We start from the raw sequence: 27,269 nt of genomic DNA on the forward strand, positions 1-27,269 counted from the left end.
ACTAATCTGCTGAAACCACTGGATCATGAGCTGCTTGCGTGTAAATATACACAGTTCTGCGCTTTAATCTGAAACACACAGTGCATGCATTTATTCAATTAATTCACAGCCTTTGTGATTTAATAATAACACTAAGTATTGATTTTATTTTATTTTGATGAATTCTGAAGCCCTACTTCTGAAGCCATATGATTGTTGTGTGATGAACAGAATTAAATTTAAATCATTAGTTACGGAAAATCTTGTTTGACAGTGGTCACTATTCATTTTCAACGTATGGAAAACACCAACTTGAACATTCTTCTAAATATCTCATTTTGTGTTCCACAGAAGAAGAACAAAGTCATACAGGTGTGGAACGACATTAGGTCGAGAAAATGATCACAAAATGTCATTTTTGGCCAAACTACCCCTTTAATTCGTAGTTACGCCTGTCCTGTCGAACAATGCCTAATTGTACAAAAATGGTTAGCTTGAACAAGAACGAAAGTGATATGCTTGAACAAGTTAGAAAGGTGAATAAGACAACACTAATGCTAAGCCACTGGAGTTCTGTGTTCCAGAGCTTGAGCGCTGGTGCCAGCTGGCAAACTCATCAGATCCTTAATCTTTGCTTAACACGTCCATTCTGCCCCACTTTTCAGCTCTACTTTCTGCAGATCTCTGGTTCTCACATTCCATTTAATTTGATCACACCATCCAGGCCAGATTTGTACGTACAACCTGCGCCTTTGAAAGCCTTTACCAACCAAAAAATGCATTTACACTACCCCCCCCTTTTATTTTGTGTGTGTGGAATGGGTGGATCAAGCAACTCTGATATATTAAAGTGAGAAGCAGACAGGTGTTCTGATAATGATTTGTCTCTAACCCCACCCACTCAAAAATCGAAAAAGAATCTCCATCGCCTCTGGCTCTTAAGACTTTTTTTCTCCCTTTCCTTCATTTTTTGATTGTTATGATTGCTGTGCGTTCCTACGCTGTTCAGCCTGCAGGCGGGGTTGGTTGGTACATGTCAAGGTGCTGAAGTATGCAACGTGGACAGCAGCCCTTTTGCTTATTAATAACTATGTAATAACTCTGTGTGCTTCATCACCTGCAAGAAAGACCCTGTTGCACACCGTCACGCTTTAATGTGCTTTTCCCCCTTAATAGACTAATTTCTCAGTGCAAACACATCAATAATTGGCTGAAGATTAGCATGAATGGGTTTTGTTTACCAAAGAGTTCAATGATTTTTTTTTGCTGATCTTCTAGACTTTCACACGTGCTTGCTTGATGAACGGCTCTTTCAGTTCTTCATAAGTGAATAAATGAGGTGTGCTAAAGGGAGAGGATTTAAAGAGCATATCTGAGTGAGTTTCGGCATGCCCTCTCAGCTACTTGCTATCTTCAAACTGATACTTACCTAATTATACACACACACATGCACACACTCGCATGCACGGAAGGATATTCGCATACAGTCTTCTTCCCACCCTCTATCTCTCGCCCCCACCAAACTAACCCTCCTAACCGACCGCCTGCTATCCACTTGCAAAGTACTGCTGTTGACACACAGGAATCCAGACACACACACACACACACACTCATGCTCGTTCTCCCTCCTTGGCAGGAAGGACTCTCCTCTGAACCAGACGACTGCTTGCGCCTCTCTCCTTTTCCTCAGCTGGCAGGTGTTAGAAATAAAACCATAAATAAGTGCAAGAGGGAGCCAGAGACAGCGCGAGAGAGGAGGACAAATGTCTTTCTGCATTTGTTGCTGGAGAGAAGGGGAAATATGAGGAAAGGGGAACGATATGGAGGAGAAATCTGTATTTTCAAGTAGCTACAGTTAGTAGGGTTTTATTTGTCTACTGTCAACTGTATTTTTGTGTCTGAAGGGGATTGAAGTGAACACTCGGATCATCTGGGCTCAAGCCACAGCACGCTGACTGAGTTATAGAGCAGCCGAGGGGAAAACAAAGTAGCCGAGAGGAACACAAGGCAGTCATGGACACTATAACACCTCAGCCACAGTCCTGGATGACTTGGATTTGCACACTGGAGTTGGACCCCATCCAGCCCACAGTCCACTGATACAAATGAGGTACTGGCTATCTGTAAATCAAAATCTGTGGAATTTTAGATGATATCACCACATTGCTCTGGGGAAAGACTGTGTACTTTGTGTTCACGAGGAAGATTTATATATGCAGTTGACCAGCAGTCCGAGACCACATGGGAATTCTAGGATCCAGAATCTAATTTAATCCAGGAAATAAATGGAAAGTTGTAGGATTTTGAAAAATTGAAAACAATGTGAAGTGAAATTAGGAAGAAATATTTCAGAATCTGCGTTATTTCTACGTCATTTAATCAGGTAAATTTGATAATGTGAGCTTTGTAGAGATGGTCAGATGCTCTTGCTTCCATTAAAGCTTAATATGCTCTTTGGATAATCTCAAATCTTGCTGGAGAACATGATCATTAGGTTTTACTTTAATTTTCAGTAGAAGTTCAATTCGAACTTTAATTTCAGCTCCCAATTGCTGTTCATATAGAATGTATTGTGAATGGTCATGAATATGAATTATATATAGTATGATTTATATAATAAAAACATTGTCTAGTGGTCTCAGACTTTTGGTTCTCCTTGGTTGTTAACTGTTCAAAAAAGTCGCTGAGCCTGCTGTCATTTTGTACACATTATAATCTGTTGCTGCCAACAACAATATAATCACTGCTTCCTGTTTACTGTGGGACATGAGGAATGTTTAAGGTCGCATAAACTTAGGTCATTTATACCTGTCCCGCTGGGTTTTGGGTTGTACTGCCAGACCATTTTGAACAGATGCTCATGCATGCAGTATAATGTTTTGATTTGCACATCTGACACTCATCACCTGTATAGACAAATCTCATGATACGCCTGGGATATGGTCCAGTTTATAAACTCCTGATAGAGCAGGCAGCAACACTGCCCTCCAGCCCTGCTAACAGACACAGTCAGATGCAAATCTGCCGTGCTGCACGGTCGCTTGCAAGCTACTTAATGTTGCATGCATAATAGTCCGATAGATTGAGCAGGATATGACCCTTAATATTGTATTGCTGCAGGGAGCAGAGATGGTAAGTGTGTGCATGCGTGAGCTTCTGTTGATGTGAGGGGCAGGTGAGTGCATGTCTGGAACACGCTGTAAAAGAACTGCACATGGATAGATGGCAGTGCAGTCATGAACTCAATGTCAGGCACAGGGTGTTTTACTGTGTGAAGCAATATAGAAATGTTAGTTGGGGAGCCTGAATTTGGACTTTTTTTTTGTTGGGCTTTGTGTTAGTCATGCATCTTTCTTTTTTTACCAGTATTTGGCATAGGAAAGAGGACATACTGTATGTGTTGCTCTTTCAGAGATCATAAAACTTTATGTTCTTGGTTCTGTTTCATTTAAGTATTAACTTTGTTCTAGATCGATTCCTTAGGAGAATAAAAAGATCTGACACAAATTAGATCATTGTTGACTGTAAAAGAGTATGAAGCTAATAAGCTATAAAATATTTATAGATAGCAAAGTCCAGATAATTTGCTCTAGGAGGAGTTTGATAAGAACTGATAATGATATCTGACTTTTCATTGCGTGCTTTCTTGTCAAATATGTGCATTGAAGAGATTTTTTCTGAAACTAGATGAGACAGGAGTTTAATAGGTTATTCTGGTATTTTTATACTATTATAGTAGGATTGTTTTTGAAAAATATTTCTATTTAGCTTTATTTTTTATCATTTTAGTACTTAAACTTATTTTATTAAACTTGCCAATGCCAAGGCATCATTTCTAATATTGTGTCGAAGTTTTCTTATACACTGACGCCATGTGTGGAGCATGTGTTTTGTAGAGTGTTTTCTTTTCTTTCCGAGAGGGAGGGTGCGACGTCCTCTTTATGGCCTAGCACCTGTCTGATGGAAGGCTTTATGTTCTCCTCTACACTGCTGTGCGGGAACAGAAATGATCCTGACCGCCCAGACCAGATTACTGAACGGCAGAAACCTTGCAGTTTAAACTGGCTTTATAATATCCGATTAATATCCGGTAATTTGCCTGGTAACTGAGATCATTTTAAGATGGGTCATGAGTGAATGCCAACATGAGGATGTGGGGTAAACATGAAAGTATCAAGTCACAATAAAATCTCCCTTCCTTATTCTTCCTCATCCTGTATAGCTTCAGAAACCATTGTCTGCATGTGCTGCATCATATCATTGGATGTGTAAGAGATATCCTTTTAGTATTGAGAGTGATTATCCCATACAAATATGGGTCTTTTTTTCATGCACTCAGACTGGATGGACCTTGTGTACCACAATTGTCTGTGAAACTCTTCCCTATTCTCCACTAACATCTATTGAGAGACCCATGAAGACATTGTATTTGGTAAGCTTTTAGGATGTATAATTGAGCACAGATGGATCCCACAGGGTGTGGTTTGATGGTGCTTTGCTTTAGTCAACACGTTGGCAGATATGAACATCCGAGAGACAGTGGGGGCGGCCAGACCCTTGGAATGTCTATCGTAACCTGCGGCTTTGCGGCTCCTCCAGCTCGGCCGTGCCAGTCTGTGTGTGTTTGTATGACTCAATGCATTCTCATAGTTCTCAGCAGGTTTGGATTGCTCATTTATGCTGGTAGAGATAAGAACAGATTGGAGGGGGGCAATAGATGGCACAGGATGTTTAGTAACAATACAACTGAACTGGAATGTGTACCAGGAAAATATGCTGTTTTTCTCACACTTTAGTGTAAACGACAAGACATTATTTCTAAAAAAAAATTGTCATTTAGATTCATTGATTCAAATTTTTTTTTTTAAACAGTTAAATTTTTTTTTTAAATTGCTATTTTTACATATAATGACTTGAATATACAACTTGATTTATAAGCATGTTTGTAATTTCTGAGTGAAAAATTCATTTTGATATGTTTTTTTTAGGATATAAATGGGGAAAAAAACATCAGGGTGATACTCGCCGAGGATCATATTGAAGAAAAAAAAGCCTAATTCAAGAAATTCCTGAAAATAAAATATTACTTGGTAGTTATACTCTTACTAGGTGGTATAATCTTTTATAAGTAGGCTATTTCTTAGATTTTTTTTTTAATATATATTTTTTTAAATGTCTTATAAAATTCTAGGTTTTCTTTATTAAATAAAATAATATTATTATTAATTTATTATTTTATATATTATTATAAAGTCATGTGGTGTGAATCAGCATGCAGAAAAAATAAATACCTGGGAAAAAAAGTATATTTAGTCAAAATACACACTTTATCAAGGTGGAACATTTTTAATGACTTTTTTCAGGATGGTTATATCGCATGGCATGCTTAGATACCTAGACGCTGTGTTATATATTTATGCTAATCATTCAGTACCATGGTACAACCACAGAACTTTTTGTGATCAGAAATGGTTATTTGTATCGTTTAACATTAGTGTAATGCATATCATGGCGTGACACTGATTTACCCTATAAAGCAAACTGTAACTCCTCTCTCCCTTCCTCCCTCCCTCCCATCGTGTGTCCTGCGTAAGGAGCACCTGCCCCATCACCTGTCAGTTGGAGGCAACAGGCTGATTCTGTATCTGCACCTACATGTACTAGAGCTGCAGTCTGGGGAAAAAGGACGCCATGCCACACCCAGTAATATTCCGTCCCCGCTCTTTGCATGCAAAAACGTTCTCTCCTCACTTACCCTCATTTAGCTTGTCGAATTCAGGTCAACAGGGCCACTCGGGGTGGAATGGGTATCTAAAGCCCCTTCACTCAACTGTTAGTCTTACTGGCCTTAAAGGGCTTGTAAGGGCTGAAAAAACAGCAGAGCTCACCTGCAGAATGAACAGATGGTGAAGGAAGAGGTTTGGGGAGCAATAAGAACAGACCTTGTTTGTGTGACTGCACGCTATTAGTGCCTCCCCCAATGGTCAGCACAGATAGGATGCAGCCACACAAATAAGGCCTGTTCTTGTTGCGTGAGCTCAGACAGACAAGACTCTTTGTTTGTTCTCGGGTACAGCTTACTGGGCAATTTAAGTGGAATGACAGAAGCGCAGTTATTTGGGGAATGTGGAAAGTGTCAGATCTTTATTGGGAGTGGGGGTCGGCCATGATAATGAACTTGCTTTTCTTCGGCTCACAAAAGGCTTAATGGTTAACCATTTTTATTGTGTCCTCATTTTGCCTTCACAAACTGTCCTTGGATTTCAAGACTTAAACTATAGAAGAAAATGGTTAGTGTGATTGTTGTAGTGTGTTGGAAGGCACTAGCACCGTTTGAAGGAACTTTTAAAAGTTTATGGTTTAAAAAACGCAAGAACCTGCGTCTATGACAGGCTATAAAATTGCCTAAAAAAATATATATAAAAAAGCCGATTAAATGAAGGTGCGTGGATATCTTGACATTTTTTTGTACATTAAATATGCTTGCACAAGTGTATGTCAGTGTTTTAGGAGTTTTGTTTTTGTGTGTGGCGCACATGTTTGTGTTTGTCTATGAAAAGTGATCCTGAAAAAGCCAAGCCCTACAGGTATGTGTAAAAGGCCTTTCTCTGGCTTCGCTCTATGCACACCTGTTTAGCTACAGCCTGCAGGCTTTTTCAGGCGATCTGTTGGCTTGGACCTACTGTGTATAAAATCATTTCTGTTTTTATTTAATTACATGTATTGACCTGGATGCAGTCTCTCAGAGAAAATCTTGAGGAATACCAGCAATGAAGTAAAAAAAAAAAAAACTTTAGACCATTTATAGATTGAAATAATTATATCTGCATGTTACAATGTCACAAACCTTTATTGTCGTCTCCTGCATGCATGGTCAGTCTCAAGGTGCAAGCAGTGTACAGATCACATTTCAAAACAAGCTGCTTCGAGTGACTAGTCTTTACCTGTCCATATAATAAAGCAGAGGGAGGGGGGCTCAGTTCACCTCCCGAGCAGCGACTGAAAGAAAACAGGAAGTTGAGTGTGAATGAGTGTGACGTGAATGAACGGTGAAAGTAGGTCATCGTTGCAATGGGACACAAATTTAGCGGCACAGTAAAGAACAGTTTGAGCTGTATACATCTGCCAAACATCAGGACTACTGAGTGCAGTGATGCAAATAAAGTAGTAAATCATCATGATACTGTGACTGACAAAGTGATATTCGCATTTCTAAGTGTAAAATGTAGGTTGGGGCTTGATTTTAACCCATTGGGAATTGATTGGAAACACCAGAGCTTGACACACCAGAATTGAGACAGAACGAATGCAAGTTAGCTAAAACAATAGCTATTTGGCTATTGTTTAACATCATCCAGTAAGTGACGTCGACGGGCAATCAAAATCATTTCGGAAGAAGAGTAAGTTGTGTTTTGATTAAAGATCGTGAAGACAAACTATTTCTGTCTTTGGAATAACATGCACCGAGGAACTGATTAATAAAGTAATTAGGGTCGATTTATTTTGATTGAAAGAAGTCTAGTTGCTATCCAAACATAAGCGGACTTCGGTTAGTGTGAAGTAATGTGGTTCCTGCTTAAAAATGCAGTATTCAAAGCTCTATATTTAGTTTATTATGTGTATAAAACTGAAAATCATCTGCACTCTCTACTGAACTGCAGCATGTGAGAATAGTGCTTTGTTTCCACACTCAGCACTGCTTGTGCAATATCACTCCTGTATTTGACAGGGTGTGTCCGATATGGGAGGTGTTAATGTTGAAAGAAGGTGAGTGCACAGATGTCCTAAAGGTGTGGTTTCTTTAAGATGAGACCATGGGGTTCAAGGTGGTCTGAACAAGCTCGGCTTGCTAGAGTAATTCCTTAAAGCAGGTATTGTTACACTTATGGGCTTCTCTCTTGCTCTCTCTCTCTGTTGTGTTGGTGTTGAGATGGTTGAGGGCAATGTCAATGCTTTGTGAATGTGAAAAGGGATTTCGCTGTCTGTCTTGGAGTAGGTGGAGGAAGGCCTCAGGCACTTTGGGGGATCAGGCCCCACACCAAACACAAACAAAGAAGTGTTTTGCACCTCCAGATGTCCCCACTCACCCCACCAGAATTGAAATGCTACTATATAAAAAATCTCAACAATGAATTTGCATCTTTTGTTCTAGAATAATAATTTTACACCTGAGATGTCCATTATAATATCATCCATTATATAAAGGAAAAATTTAACATATTATTTTTTAATTATTTATTTTTTAAGCAACTCTGCCCTTCAAGAGTAAGGTATCATACCATTTGAGTTTAAGGTCACTTCACGACAGGAAACTATTAAGGAAAATTGTTCACTTATAAATGAAAATTCTGTCATTATTTACTCACACTCATGTTGTTCCACATCTGTTTGCTGTTATTTGAGACTTTCTGAATAATCAAAAAACATCAAACTTTTCCATTCATCTGAAGTTCATCATCAAAACATTCAGGAACGACAATGAACAACAAGGGCGAGTAAATAATGACAGAATATTTGTTTTCGTTGATTTATCCCTTTAATCTTAGACAAATAATGTCTACCTTTTATTTGTTACCACCTGCATCTTGCCATCAAGTTGCAGCAGCTGAAAATGAGCAGAGGTGTTTGAATGTGAAAGGCAGATGCCATGATGCACCCTGGGTCTGGGCTCTCTGTCACAGGATAATTAGACCAGCGGTGTCAGCCTGCTTCAGAGCAATATAACATACAAACAGAAGCCTATCACGCCACACTGTTAGACCCTGTGCTCAAACAAGCAAAACATTCTAGAAATTAATAGGGGGGAAATTTTGGTTTCTTGTTTGGTGTTTTCATTCTGACTTTTAAAACTTTTGTAAAATGTATGTAGTCATTTATAAAAAAAAAATATTTATTTAACAGTAGGATTTAACTCACTTAAAAGCATATAGCTTTTACATTTAGTTACAATTTTTTATTTCGCTTTATTTAAAATGCAAACTATTAGTCCTAATGTCACTTGTTATTGTTGACATTGCTGAATATATTTGTGGATTCATGTGGTTCTTAAAAGTCTGCATGGGCTTTTGGAGCATTGGTTTCTTTAATCATAGCAACAATGAAGAAGATGGCAGTTTTCAATTCATTTACTTTGTTGACGCCCTGACTTACAGGAAGCGTCCAAAATTACAGGGAGAATGTATACAACAAAGACCAAAACATAAGGAAATAACATGTTGAGAACATGTAAAATTACATGGTGGGTATTACTGAGAATTGTAAAATGGGCAAGACATCAAGTTGAATGTATGGAATAGATATATGGTAATAAACTGTAATGTAGTGTATTATTGAATTTGCTTTATAGTAATAGCTATGCACAGCGTTCACAAAGTGATACTAGCTATTTAGTACATTTAATTTGTGTAGCACAGTAAATTGTAATACAATTATATTTTACAACAGCTCCCAAGTTTCGTTTCTACAATTTGACCTATTTCCAAATGACAGGATATTCAACAAGAAAAACTGTAGTGCAGACGTAAATGTGAGTTTGCTAAAACATTGCCTGAATAGCTATTTGGCAATTGCTTTCATTATCTAATAGCACACACAGCCGTGACATGAGCAGAAAGGAAATGTCATTTCAGATTATTATATGTTGATAAGACAAACTGAGAATACCAACTGACCAACTGACTTTTATTTCTCTGTGTGCATGTGATGAATCCAGATTCATTCCATGAATCTCACATCTCCTGTGCAACTAACAACATTCTGCGTCTGGGGAAATAAAGGAACCTTTGTTTAGAGTATAGGGAACAGGTAACCATTTGTGCAGTGTGTTTTTGGGTTTAGTTGTGCAATGGTGGTACAGATGTGCATATAGTTTTTTTTCAGGACAGCGGGTCATATTATATGGTACCTGGGCTTTTCATATGTGCGTGTGTGTCTGAGAGAGAGTATGTTTGCTTGTGTGGATTATGTTAAATTCGTGCAATTGGATTTAGCCGTGTGTACATTCAGCTTTAAAAGAGAAACTGAGATGGGAAAGACTATACTTTTTTTTTCTCAGAAAATGTGCAGATGTGCAAAGATTTGCAATAGGTATTGAAACTATTACAATAAACAATGATTTATTCAGTTTAAGTTTTACCTTTTATTTTCTGGTTCATGACATACAGAGGCCTAAATTGCATGCAAGGTAGAGTTTAAGACACCTAGAGGCAACCCAATTAGCATCTTTAAGTGGATTTCATCGCCAGGTTTAGAAAACATCATTTTTTTATTTCACGGATGTGGGTCATCAGCACTGACAGTTTGCTGAGGCTTCATTGCTTTGATAGCTCAGGAAATGTCATAGCTCAAGCTATCTTAGGGTTGCCTGTCCCTCAGGGCAAGACACTGAATACTAATAAGTATTGCTTCTCCCATGACCCAGATTTGTTTAGGTAAATAGAAAGCTGTTTGGAAACATGGGAAATATGCACGAAAAAAAAAAAACTCTTCCAAGATGACATTCTCAGTCAGGTTCTTCTTTGTGGAGCATTCCATCTCAGGTATAAGCTGCTAGCAAGACTAGACACTTGCCCATTATCATAGTTAAAGTATTCGGAGTGTCCTCATGTGACTGACTTTGCTTCTGTAGTGCAGCTTCTGCATGAAGATGTCGTTTCGAGTAAGGGATCCAGCTGTAAATGATGTACATAAGTATAGGGGTGTAGGGCTGCATGCTGCGCTCTTTAATTAGAACAGGAAGACGCATCGGCAGCGACTGAGCCAAGTCTGCCACGGGGGGAAGAGCAGAGACTGTTCAGTGAGACTTAACTTTACCCAGTGGATCACCAAATCCATTAAGAACTGCAGAGATGAGCCAAGCTTTACAGTGCATAAATCTGTGCTGGCACAACAAAAACATTGGCCAGAGGGATCTATTCCTTTGTGCTGAAATTTGGAAATGCAGCATCTCTCAGAACAATGGTTATGTGGGTAAATGAGTTATAATACCTTACATTATTTCTGTCTGTTTTTGTTTCCCAATTGCTTTGCAGTACCCATGTCCCTCCTGAGCCATGCTCCCTGGCTATGGATTCTCTCCTCTTCTTGATTTCCAGCCTCACCTCCAAGCGTTCCATTGCAGAGGCGAGAGCTCTGACATGTGGTTCCCAGGCTCAGTTGAGGCCCAGGCTCTGAGTGACTCTCGGGAAGGTAGGCCTCTCCTGCGACAGCATCAGCACATCGCGGTGTGTCAGCAAGAGACATTGGCCTTCATTGACCTTCAACAGCCAAGCGTTAATGGTTTCCAATCACACACACCGGAAAACTGTAGTTCCTCTCTTTGCTCCAAGACTGTCAGATGCAATGGAAGCAGTCCATCTGACTTTGCCAAGAATGGGAGTACAGACACAACACTGGACAATTATTTGACCCAGGATAGCAATAATGTGGAAGTGGCTCAGGATCAGACGTGGACACCAATTACTGGCTTACCTGAGACCGTTTATGAAAACCCTGAACCAGAAGTTAAGGGTCTCCGCTCTCGAGACTTGTTTCTGCCTCTGTCTCCATATGCACCTGGGGACAGGAACTCTTTTGAGTCTCAGCAGCTGAGCTCCCCCTCTTCCCCCTTAGAGTTCCAAAGTCTGGACCCATTTCGCCCTCAAAGACGCACCTCTTTGGGATCCATAAAAGAGAAGTCCATAAGTAAGTGCCACTCTGACTTAACTATGTCTTGACACATTGGCCCTACATTCCTGTTTTAAACAATAAATAGTTTGTCACCATGCATAGTTTTTCACCACTCTTGAAACTGTATGAGAGCTTTCGGATATATGATTCTTCTTAGTGCAATCCTTAAAAACATACTAATGTCCTCTCAGATGTTTTAATATACTACAGCAGTGGTTCCCAGGCATGTCCCTGGAGGCTTCTCAAAACAATACACATTTTGGATGTTGGAGTCTCTACTAATGAGTTGATGAGTTGAATAAAGTGTGTTTGTTTAAGGAGCTGTCTAAAATCTGTTCTATTGACAGGCCGATAAGAACAAGGTTATGTACTACTGTGATTGTGATTGTGTCTGTTAAAACTACAGGTGAATGTAACAAGTGGATAGTACCTTTTATCATGTTCCTTGTTGCTAATAGGGCGTAGGATGAGGGTGTACTCTTCAGACACTCTGAATGATGAGCCTCTCAGCAGCCCAGGTGTGGAGTGTGATTACCTGCTCCCAACATCCTTTGAATCGTTCGTAGAAGGAGGGCTTGGCATGGTGGGCTCTACTATCCCCACATCCCAAAGTTCCAGCCCGCTTCCAGGGGTAGATGAGGACCTCTCTCTTCTTGCCACAACGACCTCTCCAAAGCCATTCTTAGATATCCCTCAAGAGGTTGCCATATCAGAGGGGGGAGTAAATGAGGGGGGGAGGCAAAGGTTGGGCCTAGAAGACTGCAGAGCCCTGGAAGGCCCTGCCCTCAACAGTGGGACCTCACTACCTCTGTCCCATTCTCGTTCAGCAGACAATGAGCGCCGGCGCTTCTCTGCTTCTGAGCTCATCTCCCGCCTGCAACTCTCCCAGAGGAAAAACTCTTTTACCCTTAAGCTGGGCAAGTCTCTTTCTGCTCGTGTGGCCTCCCGGGACCGCCACCTGTCTGGAAACCTCAGCTCAGACTGTAAGTGACTCATCAGTACTGATTAGCTTAATGAAAGACTTTATTGTGAAAGTCTTGTGCTGTGATGTCATTATGACACTTCAGTGCTATATTTTCAGCTCTATCCCTTTTGTATACCTTCTCCCTCTCTTGTCTGTTTGTAGACAAACCCAACTCCAGACGTTGCTTCTCAGGGGGATCAAGTGACACTGCACCACATAGTCCGGTGGGGTCTGCACCACCACTGCCCTCTGCTGACTGTAATCTACCACTGCACAGAAGGAGTTCAAAGCAAAGGTGGCTCTAAAACTCAGCTAGTACCCACAGCGAACAACGTAGTGAGTAGAATATAACAAATTCTGTTTTAACATATTTTCTACTGTTTTTTTTTCACAGGATGAGAAAGGTTTCCATTGATGAGGATGGAGGCAGTCCTCCCAGTAGCTCTAAACGTCTATCACGATTCTTGCCGAACTGTAAGACCAATAAATAAATAAATCCGGAATTTGATATTTGTATGTATGTACATTTATATTATTTATTATATTTTAGTATCATTTACCATTTTTCTCTTCCTCTCTCTCAGTGATTTTGTATCAGGAATACAGTGATGTTGCTATCAACAGAGAGATTCAGAGGCAGCAGGGGGCAGAGCCAGGAACTGAGGAAGAAAGAGGGGACTCTGTGTCCCCAGGCAATCTCTCGCCATCCAGCTCATTCCGCTCATCACGAGGCTCCGCCTTTTCCCTTTGGCAGGATATTCCTGATGTTCGGTCCAGTGGACAGCTTGACAACTTCAGCAATGAAGAGCGTAAACTGCAGGAGGTGACTCCACATTCAGAAAGTCTGTTTTTTTTATTTTTTTTGATCAACCAGCAAGTGTTGCTGAAAAAGAAATAATATATTTTTTTCTTGACTTTTCAGGCCAAGTTTGAGTTAGTGACATCAGAGGCCTCATACATACGCAGCTTGTCTATTGCAGTTGACCATTTTATGATGTCTCCTGAGCTGTGTGAGAGTCTTGGGATGCAGGAGAGGCAGTGGCTCTTTTCCAAACTGCCTGATGTGAAGGAAGTCAGTGAGAGGTGAATAAAGATGAAAGATTTTGAAAGAGTGGGCCTTCTGCTGAGATGTGCACCGAAGAAATCCCTGTTTTTGTCTCTCACTCCCTTTCAATTCTCCCTATGTCCATAGGTTTCTTCAAGATCTAGAGCATAGGTTAGAAGGGGACATTTTGCGTTTTGACGTGTGTGACATTGTCTTTGACCACTGTCCTGCTCTGCGGAGGGTTTATCTGCCTTATGTCACCAATCAAGCTTATCAGGAACAGACCTATCAACGGCTACTGTAAACAGACTCTTACTGTAAAAAAAGTTCTCTAACAAGCATAATAATGTGCATGTTGCAATTATTGCCCTGTTTAAGAGGTTCATACATTTGCGTTGTGGTGTTTTCTTAGGCAGGAGAATCCTCGTTTCCCTGGAATCCTTGCTCGCCTGGAAGAGGACCCAATATGCCAGAGGCTGCCTCTTACATCATTCCTTATCCTTCCTTTTCAAAGGATCACACGACTCAAAATGCTAGTGGAGGTAGTCCATCATGGATAGTGTACAATCTCTATCTTTTCAAATGTTATCTTATAAGTTGAAAGCTACCATCAAGCTTTAGAACCAGGCTTACAAAATTCATCAGTTAAATTGTGGTTATCAACCTTGTCAATTTATAGAACATCCTAAAGAGAACAACTCCTGGATCACGAGATGAGGACACTGCCACCAAAGCACTTAATGAGCTCAAAAAGGTGAGTAAAGTAGGAGAAGAATTTATAATTGTCACAAACAATGTTTTAAAAATCATGAAATGAAAACTAACTGTGCTCTGCTGCACTAGATAATAAAGGAATGTAACTCCAGTGTGCAATCCATGAAGAGGATGGAAGAACTAATTCATCTAAACAAGAAAATTCACTTTGAGGGCAAGGTATTACATCAATAATTTATTGTAATGTTTGTAATTGTAAATTGTAATTCTTTTGTAAAATTTTTATTATTTTATTTTAGATTTTCCCTCTCATCTCTCAGTCTCGTTGGCTGGTCAAACATGGTGAACTTCTTGAAGTGGACACACAGAACTTGAGTATATCTGGGTCTAAGTTTAAACTCACCACTCGTCCTGTGTACCTCCACCTGTTTAATGACTGTCTTCTGCTGTCCCGAAGGAAAGAGTAAGTCTAATGGGATGGGAGACCAATGTCCAATGTAATATTTGAATCAAGCAAAACCATTTGAAAACCCTGTGTAAATGATATAAGTCCGCTACAAAATTTGTCCCTTCTCTTTCCTGTCACAGCTCATGGAAGTTCATGGTGTTTGTACATGCAAAGATTGAAGACCTCAAGGTAAAAGATCTAAGCCAGAAACTTCAGGGAATCTCAGGATTCATATTCTACCTGCAGTTATGTGAGGGGCAACAGCTAAAACACCAGATTCTGCTCAAGTCACCCACAGAGTGAGGACATTCACATAATTCGCAAATATTAACATCCAAAATCCTGTCACTGACAAATAGATCTGAGTGTTCCTAGAAAATGAGCCACACCAGGAAATATATTCCCAGAGGATGCATAAAACGGAGTAAAGAACATTTTTGTTGTATATGTAGGAGCAGCAAACAGAGGTGGATCACAGCCATGTTTCCCTCGGACCCAAAGGCAGCCATTGAGCAGACCACTGAGAATGATGGTGTGTAATTTCTTTGTCACACTCTTGTCATGCAATTCAGATTTAACTACATTTAAGATTTAACACTGTTATCTAAATGGTATGTAAAAAAATGAATTGTGGCTGGTTGCATTTGGTGGTTCATGGCCAGGTTAAGCCGCAGTGTGTACCAGATTATGGTCCAGATACTTTATGATGCTAATAAAGGGCGCTGTTTTGCCTGACATATAAAGTCATCAGCCATTTCACTGACACAACATTGAAAACAAACTGGAATATACAGTTCTGCTCAAGAATATCCTGTTTACTTGTTAACTAAGTGCCTCAAATAAAACTCTTAAAAGGCATAGTTCACCCAAAAATGGAAATTATTTAATCATTTACTCACCCTCTTGTCTTTTAAAACCTGCATGACCATATTTCTACTGTTAAACAATTTTTATTTTTATTTTGAAGCTTCTTTAAATGGAACATACAATGAAAAAAAAAAGACTTAAAAAAATCTGCCTTGTGGGGCTAAGACTTACATTGGCATACAAATCATTTAAAGGGATACTCTGCCCAACCATTTTTATTTTTGGATGGAGTTTCCCTTTAATGTTTCTCTGCATGTGTCTGTACAGATCTATCTCAAGTCCAGTGCATCAAGAGCTACCAGTCACAGGAGCATGATGAGTTAACGCTGGAGAAGGCAGACATCCTTCAAGCCGTAACAATTACAAGTGATGGTATGGAAAATAATTTCCCTTGTCCTGGCTATACTCCATTTATCCCTTTGAAGAAGAGAAGTGGGAGGACCGCAGAAGAGATAAATGAAATTTGAATGTTTTCACTTCACAGGATGGGTAGAGGGGATTCGGTTGTCGGATGGAGAGAGGGGCTGGTTCCCCAAATCTTACGTGGAGGAGATCACAAGCCGCAGTGCTCGTTTGCGAAACCTCCGTGAAAACATTCGCATTAAGTGTGTCTCACAAAAATTAGAGGGAGAGACTCTCTGAGACCTTGAAGTATGGGACATTGTTTTACTTAAAGCTTGTATTTCAAGATTTTGAACCCCTCGGTTGAAATGGCGGGGGCCCCCCTAAAGCCAGGGGCCCCTAGAATCGTCACCACCATTCGCCCCGCTTGCGACGGCCCGGAGCATATGGTGCTGCACTTTCTGACAGCCCACAGACGGACTCTGCTTAAAGCCTCGCCATGTGGGTGCACAAAATCTGGATATATCAGCTGTTAAAATGCTTAGCAAAATAACAAGATCCAATTTAAATGGCTTAGTTTTAGGTGGTATAGCAACCATTTCACTCTTAAGTGTTTTAAGGACTTCTCTTCTACCTAGAGACTCAGATAGTTTAATAAAGTGAGATGTCTTGATGTTTGCTGATTCACTGAACAGACACACAGTAAAGCTAAATGCTTGCTTTTTTACTAGTGAAACATTGAAACCAAATTGTGGACTTTTTGAATGATGTTGCTGTTGCAGCGTTTGTAAATATTACTTTATGCCGCTAGTCTTCTGTAGATGATGATTTACTTAATAGTATTGGTGTAATAACAGGAAGTGTACTGTCAAATTATGACCATTATTTATGTCAGTGATTCTGCTGTTTGCTTGTGAATTTGTTGTTTTGGTAACGCAGATTTTTTGGGGGGCAATTTCTTTGTGGAGTACTGATTTCCTGAGAATGTTAAATCACATTGGAAAAATAATCCTTTAAGGTAACTTTGTAAATAAAAAAATAAATGCATATATTCTAACTGAAAGTGTCTCAAGTGTCTGTCTGAGACCAAAAAAACAACAAAATAATAATGAGGTTTTAGGTTGTGTGTAAAGTTAACCTTCATTCCCAGCCACGTATGCTCACAACTACAACAAAGCACGTCTCATAAACTTCAGTTTCATTCCAGGCTCACCTCATATCCCATGGGGCAATAAAGCAGCCGGGTAGCAGGTAAACAGAATAGTTTCTTTGTCACAGCTGTTCCAAGAACCTTGAATGGTTTCCAACTGCTGTAAATCAGAGGTGAAAAGCTGCAGAAAAGAAGCTGCGGTTAGAGACAGATAAGAGACGGACTGCAGAGGCCCAGGAATGCATTTCTAATTAAAGCCATTTATCTCAGTGAAACATTTCCTATCCATTTTATATAAGGTGCTGTACAAAATGCATCCATGCAGATTAAAGTTATGGGTTTGCTACAATAATTAGCTACAGTATCTGTATAGCCTCTTTATCCATTTCTTTAGCAATTGACTTAAGTTTGAGCACACAATGATGGAGTCGAGACTGAAGAAGAAAATATGTAAATTTCGTATTATATATATATATATATATATATATATATATATATATATATATATATATATACAGTTTAAAAAGTTGTCCATTATGATTTCCTGCCTCATGCATTTGAATCTTTTCCCTTTAGATTTCCTGCCATCTTGAATATTTTTTGTCACTGCTATTCTTATCAATTAAATATCCAATCTTCAACAAAGTCTCCAGTGTTTCTTAAGTCTCAACTCCCTATTATCTGGTTTTACAGACAAGGCTTAAGCTAGTCTTAGACTAAAATGCATGTTTGACAGGTTTTAAATGAAAGCTACTTGCACTGACATATCTTATGCCAGTGCCATTGTTTTGTCTCAAGATGCACACCAGTAGCCTAATGTTTTTTTTTTAGGGCACGTATATAAAAGCTACTAAAAATGCCCTTATTTAACTAAGGCCTAATTCTGGTTTAATCTAAGCCCTGTCTGTGAAACCAGGCCTTTATGTTTCTAGATAATCTTCAGACCAAACCACACAAAGGTTATTGAATGGCATTAAGCAGCATTTTTAAAAATAAAACCACAAGAAAGTCATTGCCAGTGGCAAACAGGAAATAGGGCTAAATCTACCTCAAAGTATCAGCATATAGAAATGAAATTTCATAATTTGCATTGCTATACCATGCCCTGTGGATACATGTTTTTGAGCTGACCATCTCTGCAGTCTTTAGATCCCTTGCATGATAAACATATTTCCAAAGTCTGGCATATTGCATGTGCACTGTTTTTAGTGAATATGTCTTTTTGAATTATGACAGCAGTATGTCAGTATGCCTGTTTGGCAACACACCAAAGCCATGTCTGAAGTGGGTACAAATTGTGGCTGGTAATCAAAAGGATGAAAGTTAAAGTCTGGCCTGGGGCGATCCTGAAGTTGTACCTCTGCTGTTCTTGACTTAGTGTCTCGCTAGGTGCTGTGCAGGCTTGTAGACTTAAAGATTTATCGTGGCAATGTATAACTGCTACATGCAGGTATATTCAAATATTGAATAATCAAAAAAAAAAAAAAAATGCCTGAAAAATATAGAATCCTAAAGTAGCACATAAACTGATTTACATCCCTGGTGTACCCTGGGATGTGTCATGTGATTTGATGTAATTTTATTGTTTATAATTGATATTTTGTATATTTTCCTCTGCCTTCTTTACTGTTTGTAGACATTTAACATGCGGCCCTCTGCTGACAGTAATCTGCAACAACACTCATTAGGCTTGACCAATAATACAATGACTGGATTGAGAACCCAGGTTAATTTGACTATTTTTCAATTCTTTCAAATTACTATGATGGTCATAGTATATAACCATTTACTTTGATGAAGATGGAGACATCCTAGTGGTTTGCATATGGTAAACAAATAATTTGGTATTTCAGTGTCTGATAGGCCTAAATATTTCCCTGATCCTTTTTATTTCATTAACTGGTTTTCTCAATCCACAAAATTTAGCCCTGGGGCTTCCGACATCATTCCTAATCTTTTTGTTTTCAAGAGATTGTTTACAAACCAAAAGGCTTGTCTAGAGTCTCGTTTTGTCTTGTACAGGTTTCAAATCCCTCATTCACTATTCCCTACAGTCTACTTATAATATAATAATCATTACTTACCTGGTAAGTTATAATAATGAAACGATCTATCTTGAAATCGGTCAACTACCTTGAATAAACCGCAATCAAACTATTTATTATTTTAAAAGCAAAGGAACGTACTCCTGTATGATTTCACTGTGGACGCCATCTTCTGGCGAGGCGCGGGAAGGTAAAACTTAGCATTCTGCCTGAAGTCTTCAGATGCAAAAGCCTCTAAATTCCATCTGAAATTTTCTTATAAAATTAGCATTTTTATCAAGCTTGTATATTTAAGTTCAGTAATTTCACTTTAATGACAATTAATAGGCAATTTTCCTTGCAATTAAAGTGAAATAACTGAACATAAACATAAGCTTGATAAAAAATGATCATTCTAGAAAAAAGTTTCAAATCATTTAAAGTCTTCATATGTTCAACTGCTGCCTTCTACCTTCCCACAGCAAGAGATAACAGGAAGAAAGATAAAGGGTGACAGAGAGCAGGAGAAACTAGTGAAGGAAAATATTAGTTACTCTCTGACTCTGCCTGAGCTTGTCTGTTCTGCCCAATTGTCTGACAATTAGGAAGTTAATTACAAATTATATAGCCTAATGTGAATCACTTGAATGCTGTTTATTGTTATGGGGGAAAAAAAAGGAGAAATGTTTCCACATTGTGGATAGTTTTAAAGATGTTGCTGTTGAATGTTTGTTTAAATTGCTATTTTGTAGAGGATGTGTATTCTGACAGTTAATGTAAAGTTTCTTTAGCTCACAAATACAAGACCTTGGAATTAATTTATAATTAAAACAGTTTATTACATCTCACAAAACCTTTTATATTAATGTTATACATTGTACTTACTGTATTTGTGCATATGTGAGGCCTGTTTTCTTTTCACTACCTCAGAAACAGATATTTAGGCTACTGAAATGGAGCAGAATGTCTAAACCTGTTGAGTTTGCAAGCTATTGAAGATTTTCCTCACGAGCAATGAAGAGATTTGTTACTTATGAGTAAAATGCAACAGTAAAATGTTCATCATTTGTCATCAGCAGCTTTCATTGGGCACAATGAATGATGGGAGTATTTATGATGTTTACAACATTTTAATCCTCATCCGTCATCATCCTCAGCTTCTGCGCTTCTTCGGCATCAGAGGTGGAGGGGTGTGATGTGACAATGAATCTGCCACTTTATCAGGCTGCGGGAGATGGGGAAAAAAAATATTCAAATTTATTGTATCAATAATGTTTAGGCGGCATTTACATCTCATAAAGTGTGGTAAACTCTAAAGTAATTAGTTTTACTATAATGATCATTATCTTGTCTTTAATTCAAACAGTTTAAAATCCGAAGACTGCAGTCTTGCCTGTTGTAACTGGAAGATCCAGCTTTGATAGTCCTCAGGGTAAATACAGGAGACAAGCAGAGGCTCCATCAGTTCACCTGGAAAATACATCACTCCAGATCAGCATAAAGATTATAGGCCGACAACAGTTTAGAAAACACACTTGTGTGAAGTTGGTATGTGGCTTGAAATCTGTGTATAGAAGAAGAACTATGAAGTGGCCAACATTAATCACAGCTCCTATTTTTTAAACAAAAGCTTCTGATAATTTTATCAAGTTATTTACCTGTCAGTTCTATAACTTGGTGTAATGACTTTTTTATATAATTCAGGCGATAAGAGGAACATTGAGAAGCCAGTCTGAGTGTGTTGTTTATCATCACATGGCTATTTTCAGAAGGTGAGTCACAAGCATCTCTACATGACTACCACAGATCACTTGATTTCTGACTTCGTAGAACAACAAATCATGCAATGTATCCAACTTTGGCTTTCTTAATGTTTATGAAAGACCAATATATGATAATATATAGTATATCATAAAACCCCCAGCAAACTGCACAGCTAAGAAGTAACCCCAATGGTTACATATCATGCACGATTATTTCCTGGGTTCTCATGACAAGTCATAGTGAAATGCAATACAGATAAACAGCACTGATGTGTGATTAAAAAGAGTAGACCATTACCACAGACACAAACACAAACACAAACACAGTGGGTGATGTAAGATTATGTATATGTATGTCACACTCTGTGACAATATGTGCTGTCCAAAACAGAGCCAAAGCTGCACATTTAAATTGCTCTTCAGTATTGTATATTAGGCCTATATATATTAAACTTAAATTATTTATATTAAATACAATTGAGAGGTAATGTCCTAATGTTGTGTTGGAATATGAGAGTAATGTATTTGTTCAGAAAGATACATACCTGTGAGTTCAAACTCCAGTCTGCCAGGTAGTGCCGATCTTTCCATGGCTTTGATGCTCTTTAGTGGCAGACGACCCTTCAGTATAAAACAATACAACTCAGTGCTGTGATGTATACAATAGTGACAGTCCTATATTTGAATCTAAATTAAATGTTTGTTTATTGTATTAATGTAGAAGAATCACTTAAACTGAGATCAAAAATGACAATAATGGTGGCCAGAAGGTCCTTTGTTTACTTTTTTTAAGAATCAGAAGCCTATAAACAGCACTTTGGCACCTTTTAACTTGTTAACTTTTCAATTAAATAGGGTTCAAATTATATGGACTTACACTCCTAAAAATAAAGGTTCTTTATTGGCATCAATGCTTCCATGAAGAACCTTTAACAGCATGGACATTTTCCATTCTACAAAAGGTTCTTAAAGGGATCGGTCACCCAAAAATAAAAATTCTGTCAGTAATTACCCACCCTCATGTTGTTCCAATCTGTTCTCGTAGCGCAGGCTTCTGGGTTGTACGTCAGAATGTAGGCTCACTATTGGCCGACGCTGGTCACGTGTGTGATGCTGGCCAATAGTGAGCCTACGTTCTGACATACAACACAGAAGGGTTGAGTTACACGTGAACTCACTCAGAGGCCTATCCAGAAGAAAATGAATTGTTGAATAAAGTCGTTATTTTTATTTTTTATTTTTTTGCGCACAAAAAGTATTCTTATCACTTGATGAACTTAAGGTTGTGCCACTGTAGTCACTTGGACTATTTTAACGATGTTTTTAGTAACTTTCTGAGCCGGCAAGTTTCAATTACAATAGAAGCCTATGGAGGAGTGAGACAGCTCTCAGATTTAATAAAAAAATATCTTAATTTCTGTTCTGAAGATGAACTGGAACAACATGAGGGTGAGTAATTACTGACAAATCATTTTTGGGTGAACTAACTCTTCAATAGTGGAAAAAGTTTGTTTAGATTTTTTTGAAAGGTTCTTCGAAGAAGTAAAATTGGTTCCTCTATGGCTTCACTGTGAAAAACCACTATTGGAACCTTTATTTTAAAGAGTGTACTGAGGCTGCCAAATGTCTATGGCTCATACTGTAGTTGCAGACATATTGCTGATATGCAGTGTTCTGTATGGCTTGTTGTTCAATCCGAAAAATTATCTTACCTCATATTTCACACGAACATGATGACAGTCGAGAGATAGAATGAGGAGGTCAAACGGGAAGAGCACAAGCAAACGCTCCTGAGGTCCCTGCAAAAGCCGATCCAGTTGTTTGAAAGAGGCCTGTTTAATACCATCCTGAATTACATGGACACTACTCTGTATTTATAGTCTATAGCCTGACCTGTGTGTATATGTTGCTGATGTGCACCAATGAAAGGTATTTCGGATAGCCCATGTGCTGAATGGGCGTCCCCTCCCATTGCAAGATCGGAGACCGCAGTAAGTACCTTTTAAGCTCCTCCTTCTTCCAGTTTTCATCACATGGCACCTGGAAAAGTGGAAATAAAACTGTATGAGCAATGATGTGAAAGATCCTAATTCTGTTTTACTTATCTGGTTATTTAGGCAAACATAACCAATGTTCATTCAGGAACAAATATATTTGACCATGTTTTATAAGTCCTGTATATTCCAGGTATGCAGTACAAGGCTGAATAAGATGTACCAGGTATGAGAGAGCACTATGGGACGGGCTCAGCTGTTGCCTTAGGGATTTGTATCTCCTTTCCTCAATGTTCTCCATCCAGGCATTTTTTTCAGCAGCACTAGTACAAATGAAGATCTTTGAGTCCACCATAGGGCCTAGAGTATATCATAAATATAGGTGTACCATGATCAAATATTTTTGTGACTTAAAAATTCTCATAATCAGGGTTTAATTTAGAGATTTAAGTTGTTGTGTTTTTTTTTTTGTGTGTGTTTTTTTTAGGGGCTCTCACCGCTAATCTCAAACATATGTGGAGAACTGGGGTCCAGCTGTGAGATCAGATGCACCTCAATGGCAGAGAGAGGAAGAATGCCCTGCGTGACGAAACACAGATGGCAGTTTAAAGTGAAGCTCACATCGTTTCATATTTCCTTATTCCTTATTCCTAAAGAGTCTTACCTCATAAATAAATTCACGATTAGCACTGTCCAAAGCGAGGATTAACAAATGGAAGGAAAATAAAACCAGATATCTTTCGCTCATAGCCTGCAGACGACATAATAATGCATACAAATTACAGTTACTCATAAAGTTGGACATATGCAAAAATATTAATTCATCTCCTCAAATCGTCCCAAAAAAAAAATCTTAATTGCCACTAAGCAAATCAAAAGGCATCTTCATTATAGTTTAGTGTAGTTTGGCACGTGAACTGAAGCAATTTTGTTGAATTGTTACCTTTGTGTATCCACTGTGTAAATACACAGAAGATGAGTGGATAATGTCTCCATAGGTGTGTGGTGCCTGTCCTTCCCACTCTCTGATTGGATGAGTGTACAGCCTGTGATGGAGCTCTTTTTTTGTCCAGCCCCAAACCACAAGCTGAGAAAAAGAAATACAAAAATAATAATAAAAAAAAATCACCCTATAATGCTATATAAAGAGCATGTAATGTTGACAAATGCACAGATGATTATTTTATTTATTTATTTATTTGGAAGCTGCTGAAGACATACTTGTGAATGGTTGTGTTTAGTTTGGTTCCTGACAGATACAGGATCCGGTTCCTTGCACAAGACACAGATGCAAAAATGGAGATGAAATTGATAAAACTCTAATTAAGTGCAGACATTACATTAATCTAGATCTATGTGAATACAGTGGCTCCAAAATGTATTTAGATACTTTAATGCACCTAAGCAAAACATGTCCAGTTGTTATAGAATTATGTATAAAATATAAAAAGTGGCATTTACACATCAATGATGCACATTTTGTTTAAAATAAAAGCCAGTTGCTTTGCTCTTTTGTGTAATTTAGAAATATTCATAGATTTTTAAGTGTCCAACAAATTTTTAGAGCCACTGTTGTTTCTCTTTTGTTTTCTCTGCATGTTGTCTTTTTTTGTTTGTTTCTTTGGAAACATAGCTACACCCATTGCAACTTCCTGTTGACTGGCTCACCTCCTGCTTCAGGTGCCTCACAGAAGGACAACGATGAGGACCTTCATCTGTGCCATTCCTTGTGGAAATTTGGAGTCTGCTTTCAGAGAGACTCCAGAGCCTGAAACCGCAGATGGCTAAACAGTGTCAAATCACTTTATCTTGCAGCATAACAGATGAGGATTTAAGAAACACAATGCAAATTGCTGTGCGCTGTATGATAGATTTAGTGGGAGAGACTTTCACCTGATGTAGCAACGTGGAAGTAACCTATTTTCTGTGATTGAGTGGGCACTTCTGATTCATACTATTGACCTTTGTATAAAGTTTGTTCCCCAAATGTTACTTATTTCATCTCCAGACCCTAAGTTCCCGCTGCTTTTACATATACTGCTTGCTGGGGAAGTGCTCAGACTTAAGCAGCTTACTGTGGGTGGTGAATGACAAGCAGACATCCGCCATCTGACCCTCAATAGGCCTGTCTCTTTAACACTCAGAACACACTTTAACGGGTATATTGCAAGACCATTACCCACAAAATGAGCGATTTAACATTGTAATTACCCCAAACAAACCATGTTTTCATCCCTGACGCAGTTGCATATCTGCATATTAACAACCTGCGTTTATTTCTGCAGATTGGCCGTTGTCTGATCCCCGTTTTTCTGCTAGTTTGGCCACATAAAGCTTATGAGCTCTGATTAACTCCCACTCTAATCCCTACAGTCTCCTAATGAGAGGATTGAGGCTTCCAGCCTGGAGTAAGACACCAGACTGCTCAAACACACTTGGCTCCTTTAATTAGCTATACTAGTTACATTAGTTCTGCCTCATTTGTTGTATGAGAGGATCTAATGAGATCTAGCTGCAAGTCTGCTGCCCATCCACGGTAAACACCATCATTGTGAGGGGAATAAGACAACTACAACTTACACAAGAAGCTCAAGATGTTTCACACAGTTTCATCAGACCAATTTAAGACAGACCGAATCAAGCAGAATGGTTTGACGCTGAAGAGGGGGTCTCTATAAATTGCTTACGGGCTAAAACTGAAACTGTCACATGGTTTCTTACCATAAAAACCATCACCCTAAGAATACATGTAAAACAAATTCAAACATTCACAACTCCAAAGACAGCCACTTCCATTTTAACATCCACATGATTCTGAACAACTAACCCTTTGCGGTTTTCAAAATGTTATCAAACATTACCTAACACTCTGAAAGGAGGAAGTTCTAAGTATATTCTGTCCACGCAAGAGCCTGGCTTTCAACCGAAATGCATGAGCAAAAAACAACAACCATGCGGCAGTCAATCTCTTACCCTGCATTGTTGATTTCCAGGAGTTCGATCTCATCTGGGCCCACTTCATCAGTTCCCGTATTCCTCTGGGTCACACTGCAGCATCCCATAGCTTGTCTGCACCTTACCACTCTTTTCCGCACACACGTCCCCAATGGCTTCTCCTCTAAACTACACACTGAGGGCCATCTGGTCACCCCCACACGCCCCACACCCCAACAGACTATAAGCAGGGTTCAAGAATGAGATGCAAAGAAGCCTGAATGAAGTGTCTTGACATTGAACCGAAGCCAACGGTGGGAGCCAATGAAGAGGAGCAAGAGAGGTGTATGAAACTACCAAGCACAGCAGTTACACACAAATGCTGCACTATTTCTTCCTGTTGCTATCAGCAGTGACGCGACAGAGGGCAACACAACTTCCTCACTTCACTGTTTCATCTGTGAGCTTGAAAGCATTGAACGGTTTGTTTCGATTTTCGCACGTGGAATGCAAGCAGCATCAATAAAGCAAATACCACTTAAGATTATGATTACACCTCATGAAGTCAACACACAAAAGTAGGCAAAGAGTAACCACAACAACAAAACTGCAGCTGAATCTCAAACTGTGTGTCAAATGTGTTTATTGGTGCAGGGAGGAGTGTAGAGGTCTAATCAGGTGTTTGTTTTGTCGCATGTGCTACAGATGGAGGAAGAAGGAGGGTCTTGCGGCTGCCACCAACAAAAACACCACAGACAAAAAATATGTGGTTTTCTGACCTTTAGTCAAAGAGAACATTCAAAATCCCTTCAAAACTTAACTGCTTTGTTGAAATTGTGGTTATGAACAGCAGAACAGGAGCGCTATGCTTAATTTTTCTGTGTCAATATGTGAAAGATGAAGTGATACTGTCTTTCTATGTGACACTAAATAAGACCTAACCTCCCCAGCAGCTTAGCATGTTTCTTCAAAGCTTAAAGATGTGTTAGTCTAGTGGTGTTGTTTTACACTTAGAGAGAGCAACCCCTCTCTGTCCTGCTAGCCGTGTCATGGTTTATATTACAAATTTCTTGTAATAAAAACTTTTCTAATCTTGACAAAACATATCATTGGAAAGGTTTGAGACTCAAGGTTCCATATTTGGCATATAAGTGATATAGTGACAGAAATGTAGGAGAATGTATAAAAAAAATGTTTAGCGCCTAAACAACATCTTACATTTACATCTCAACTTACATTTTTGTGATATCAACTTCAAAATTTGTTATCTTAGTTAGCCATATGGCTTTGATTGTATAGCATTTTTAAAGTAAGAAATGTTTAAAAAAATACGTATATTTTGTATAACATAAAAAACTGTTTAGAACAGTACATTTGC

The 27,269-nt window shown here is 38.8% G+C and overlaps 2 protein-coding genes across 2 annotated transcripts; one reads left to right on the top strand and one right to left on the bottom strand.

Annotated features, from left to right (window-relative positions):
- The first annotated feature begins 1,552 nt into the window (after window positions 1-1,552).
- arhgef19 (Rho guanine nucleotide exchange factor (GEF) 19) lies at window positions 1,553-17,087 on the top strand. The gene is made up of 16 exons (XM_079588144.1): window positions 1,553-2,089; window positions 11,010-11,661; window positions 12,105-12,629; window positions 12,773-12,905; window positions 13,005-13,084; window positions 13,195-13,433; window positions 13,533-13,693; window positions 13,803-13,955; window positions 14,068-14,197; window positions 14,335-14,409; window positions 14,499-14,588; window positions 14,669-14,832; window positions 14,958-15,116; window positions 15,270-15,349; window positions 15,952-16,056; window positions 16,169-17,087. Exons 2-16 carry the CDS (start codon window positions 11,031-11,033, stop codon window positions 16,324-16,326), a joined length of 2,883 nt encoding a protein of 960 aa, XP_079444270.1. The 5' UTR covers window positions 1,553-2,089; window positions 11,010-11,030; the 3' UTR covers window positions 16,327-17,087.
- A 2,927-nt stretch (window positions 17,088-20,014) lies between these two features.
- Window positions 20,015-26,475, bottom strand: LOC306985725 (putative pleckstrin homology domain-containing family N member 1). The gene is made up of 12 exons (XM_079588309.1): window positions 25,931-26,475; window positions 24,626-24,725; window positions 24,179-24,229; window positions 23,901-24,044; window positions 23,622-23,708; window positions 23,455-23,536; window positions 23,181-23,317; window positions 22,857-23,003; window positions 22,676-22,762; window positions 21,509-21,584; window positions 20,594-20,670; window positions 20,015-20,425 (listed from the first exon to the last, which is right to left on the bottom strand). The coding sequence occupies exons 1-12, from the start codon at window positions 26,017-26,019 to the stop codon at window positions 20,354-20,356; spliced, it is 1,149 nt and encodes a 382-aa protein (XP_079444435.1). The 5' UTR covers window positions 26,020-26,475; the 3' UTR covers window positions 20,015-20,353.
- Window positions 26,476-27,269: the final 794 nt, after the last annotated feature.

The sequence above is a fragment of the Phoxinus phoxinus genome (assembly GCF_949152265.1).
Source record: "Phoxinus phoxinus genome assembly, chromosome: 18".
Taxonomy (NCBI): domain Eukaryota; kingdom Metazoa; phylum Chordata; class Actinopteri; order Cypriniformes; family Leuciscidae; genus Phoxinus; species Phoxinus phoxinus.

Excerpts from the sequence above, each read along its gene's own strand:
- arhgef19 (XM_079588144.1), top strand. The coding sequence starts at position 11,031 with ATGCTCCCTGGCTATGGATTCTCTCCTCTTCTTGATTTCCAGCCTCAC. Across the intron at positions 11,662-12,104 it reads CATAAAAGAGAAGTCCATAA|GGCGTAGGATGAGGGTGTAC; the intron begins GTAAGTGCCACT and ends TGTTGCTAATAG. Across the intron at positions 16,057-16,168 it reads CGTAACAATTACAAGTGATG|GATGGGTAGAGGGGATTCGG; the intron begins GTATGGAAAATA and ends TTCACTTCACAG.
- LOC306985725 (XM_079588309.1), bottom strand. The coding sequence starts at position 26,019 with ATGGGATGCTGCAGTGTGACCCAGAGGAATACGGGAACTGATGAAGTG. Across the intron at positions 22,763-22,856 it reads TCAGCAACATATACACACAG|GGACCTCAGGAGCGTTTGCT; the intron begins GTCAGGCTATAG and ends CGGCTTTTGCAG. Across the intron at positions 20,426-20,593 it reads GGATCTTCCAGTTACAACAG|CCTGATAAAGTGGCAGATTC; the intron begins GCAAGACTGCAG and ends CATCTCCCGCAG.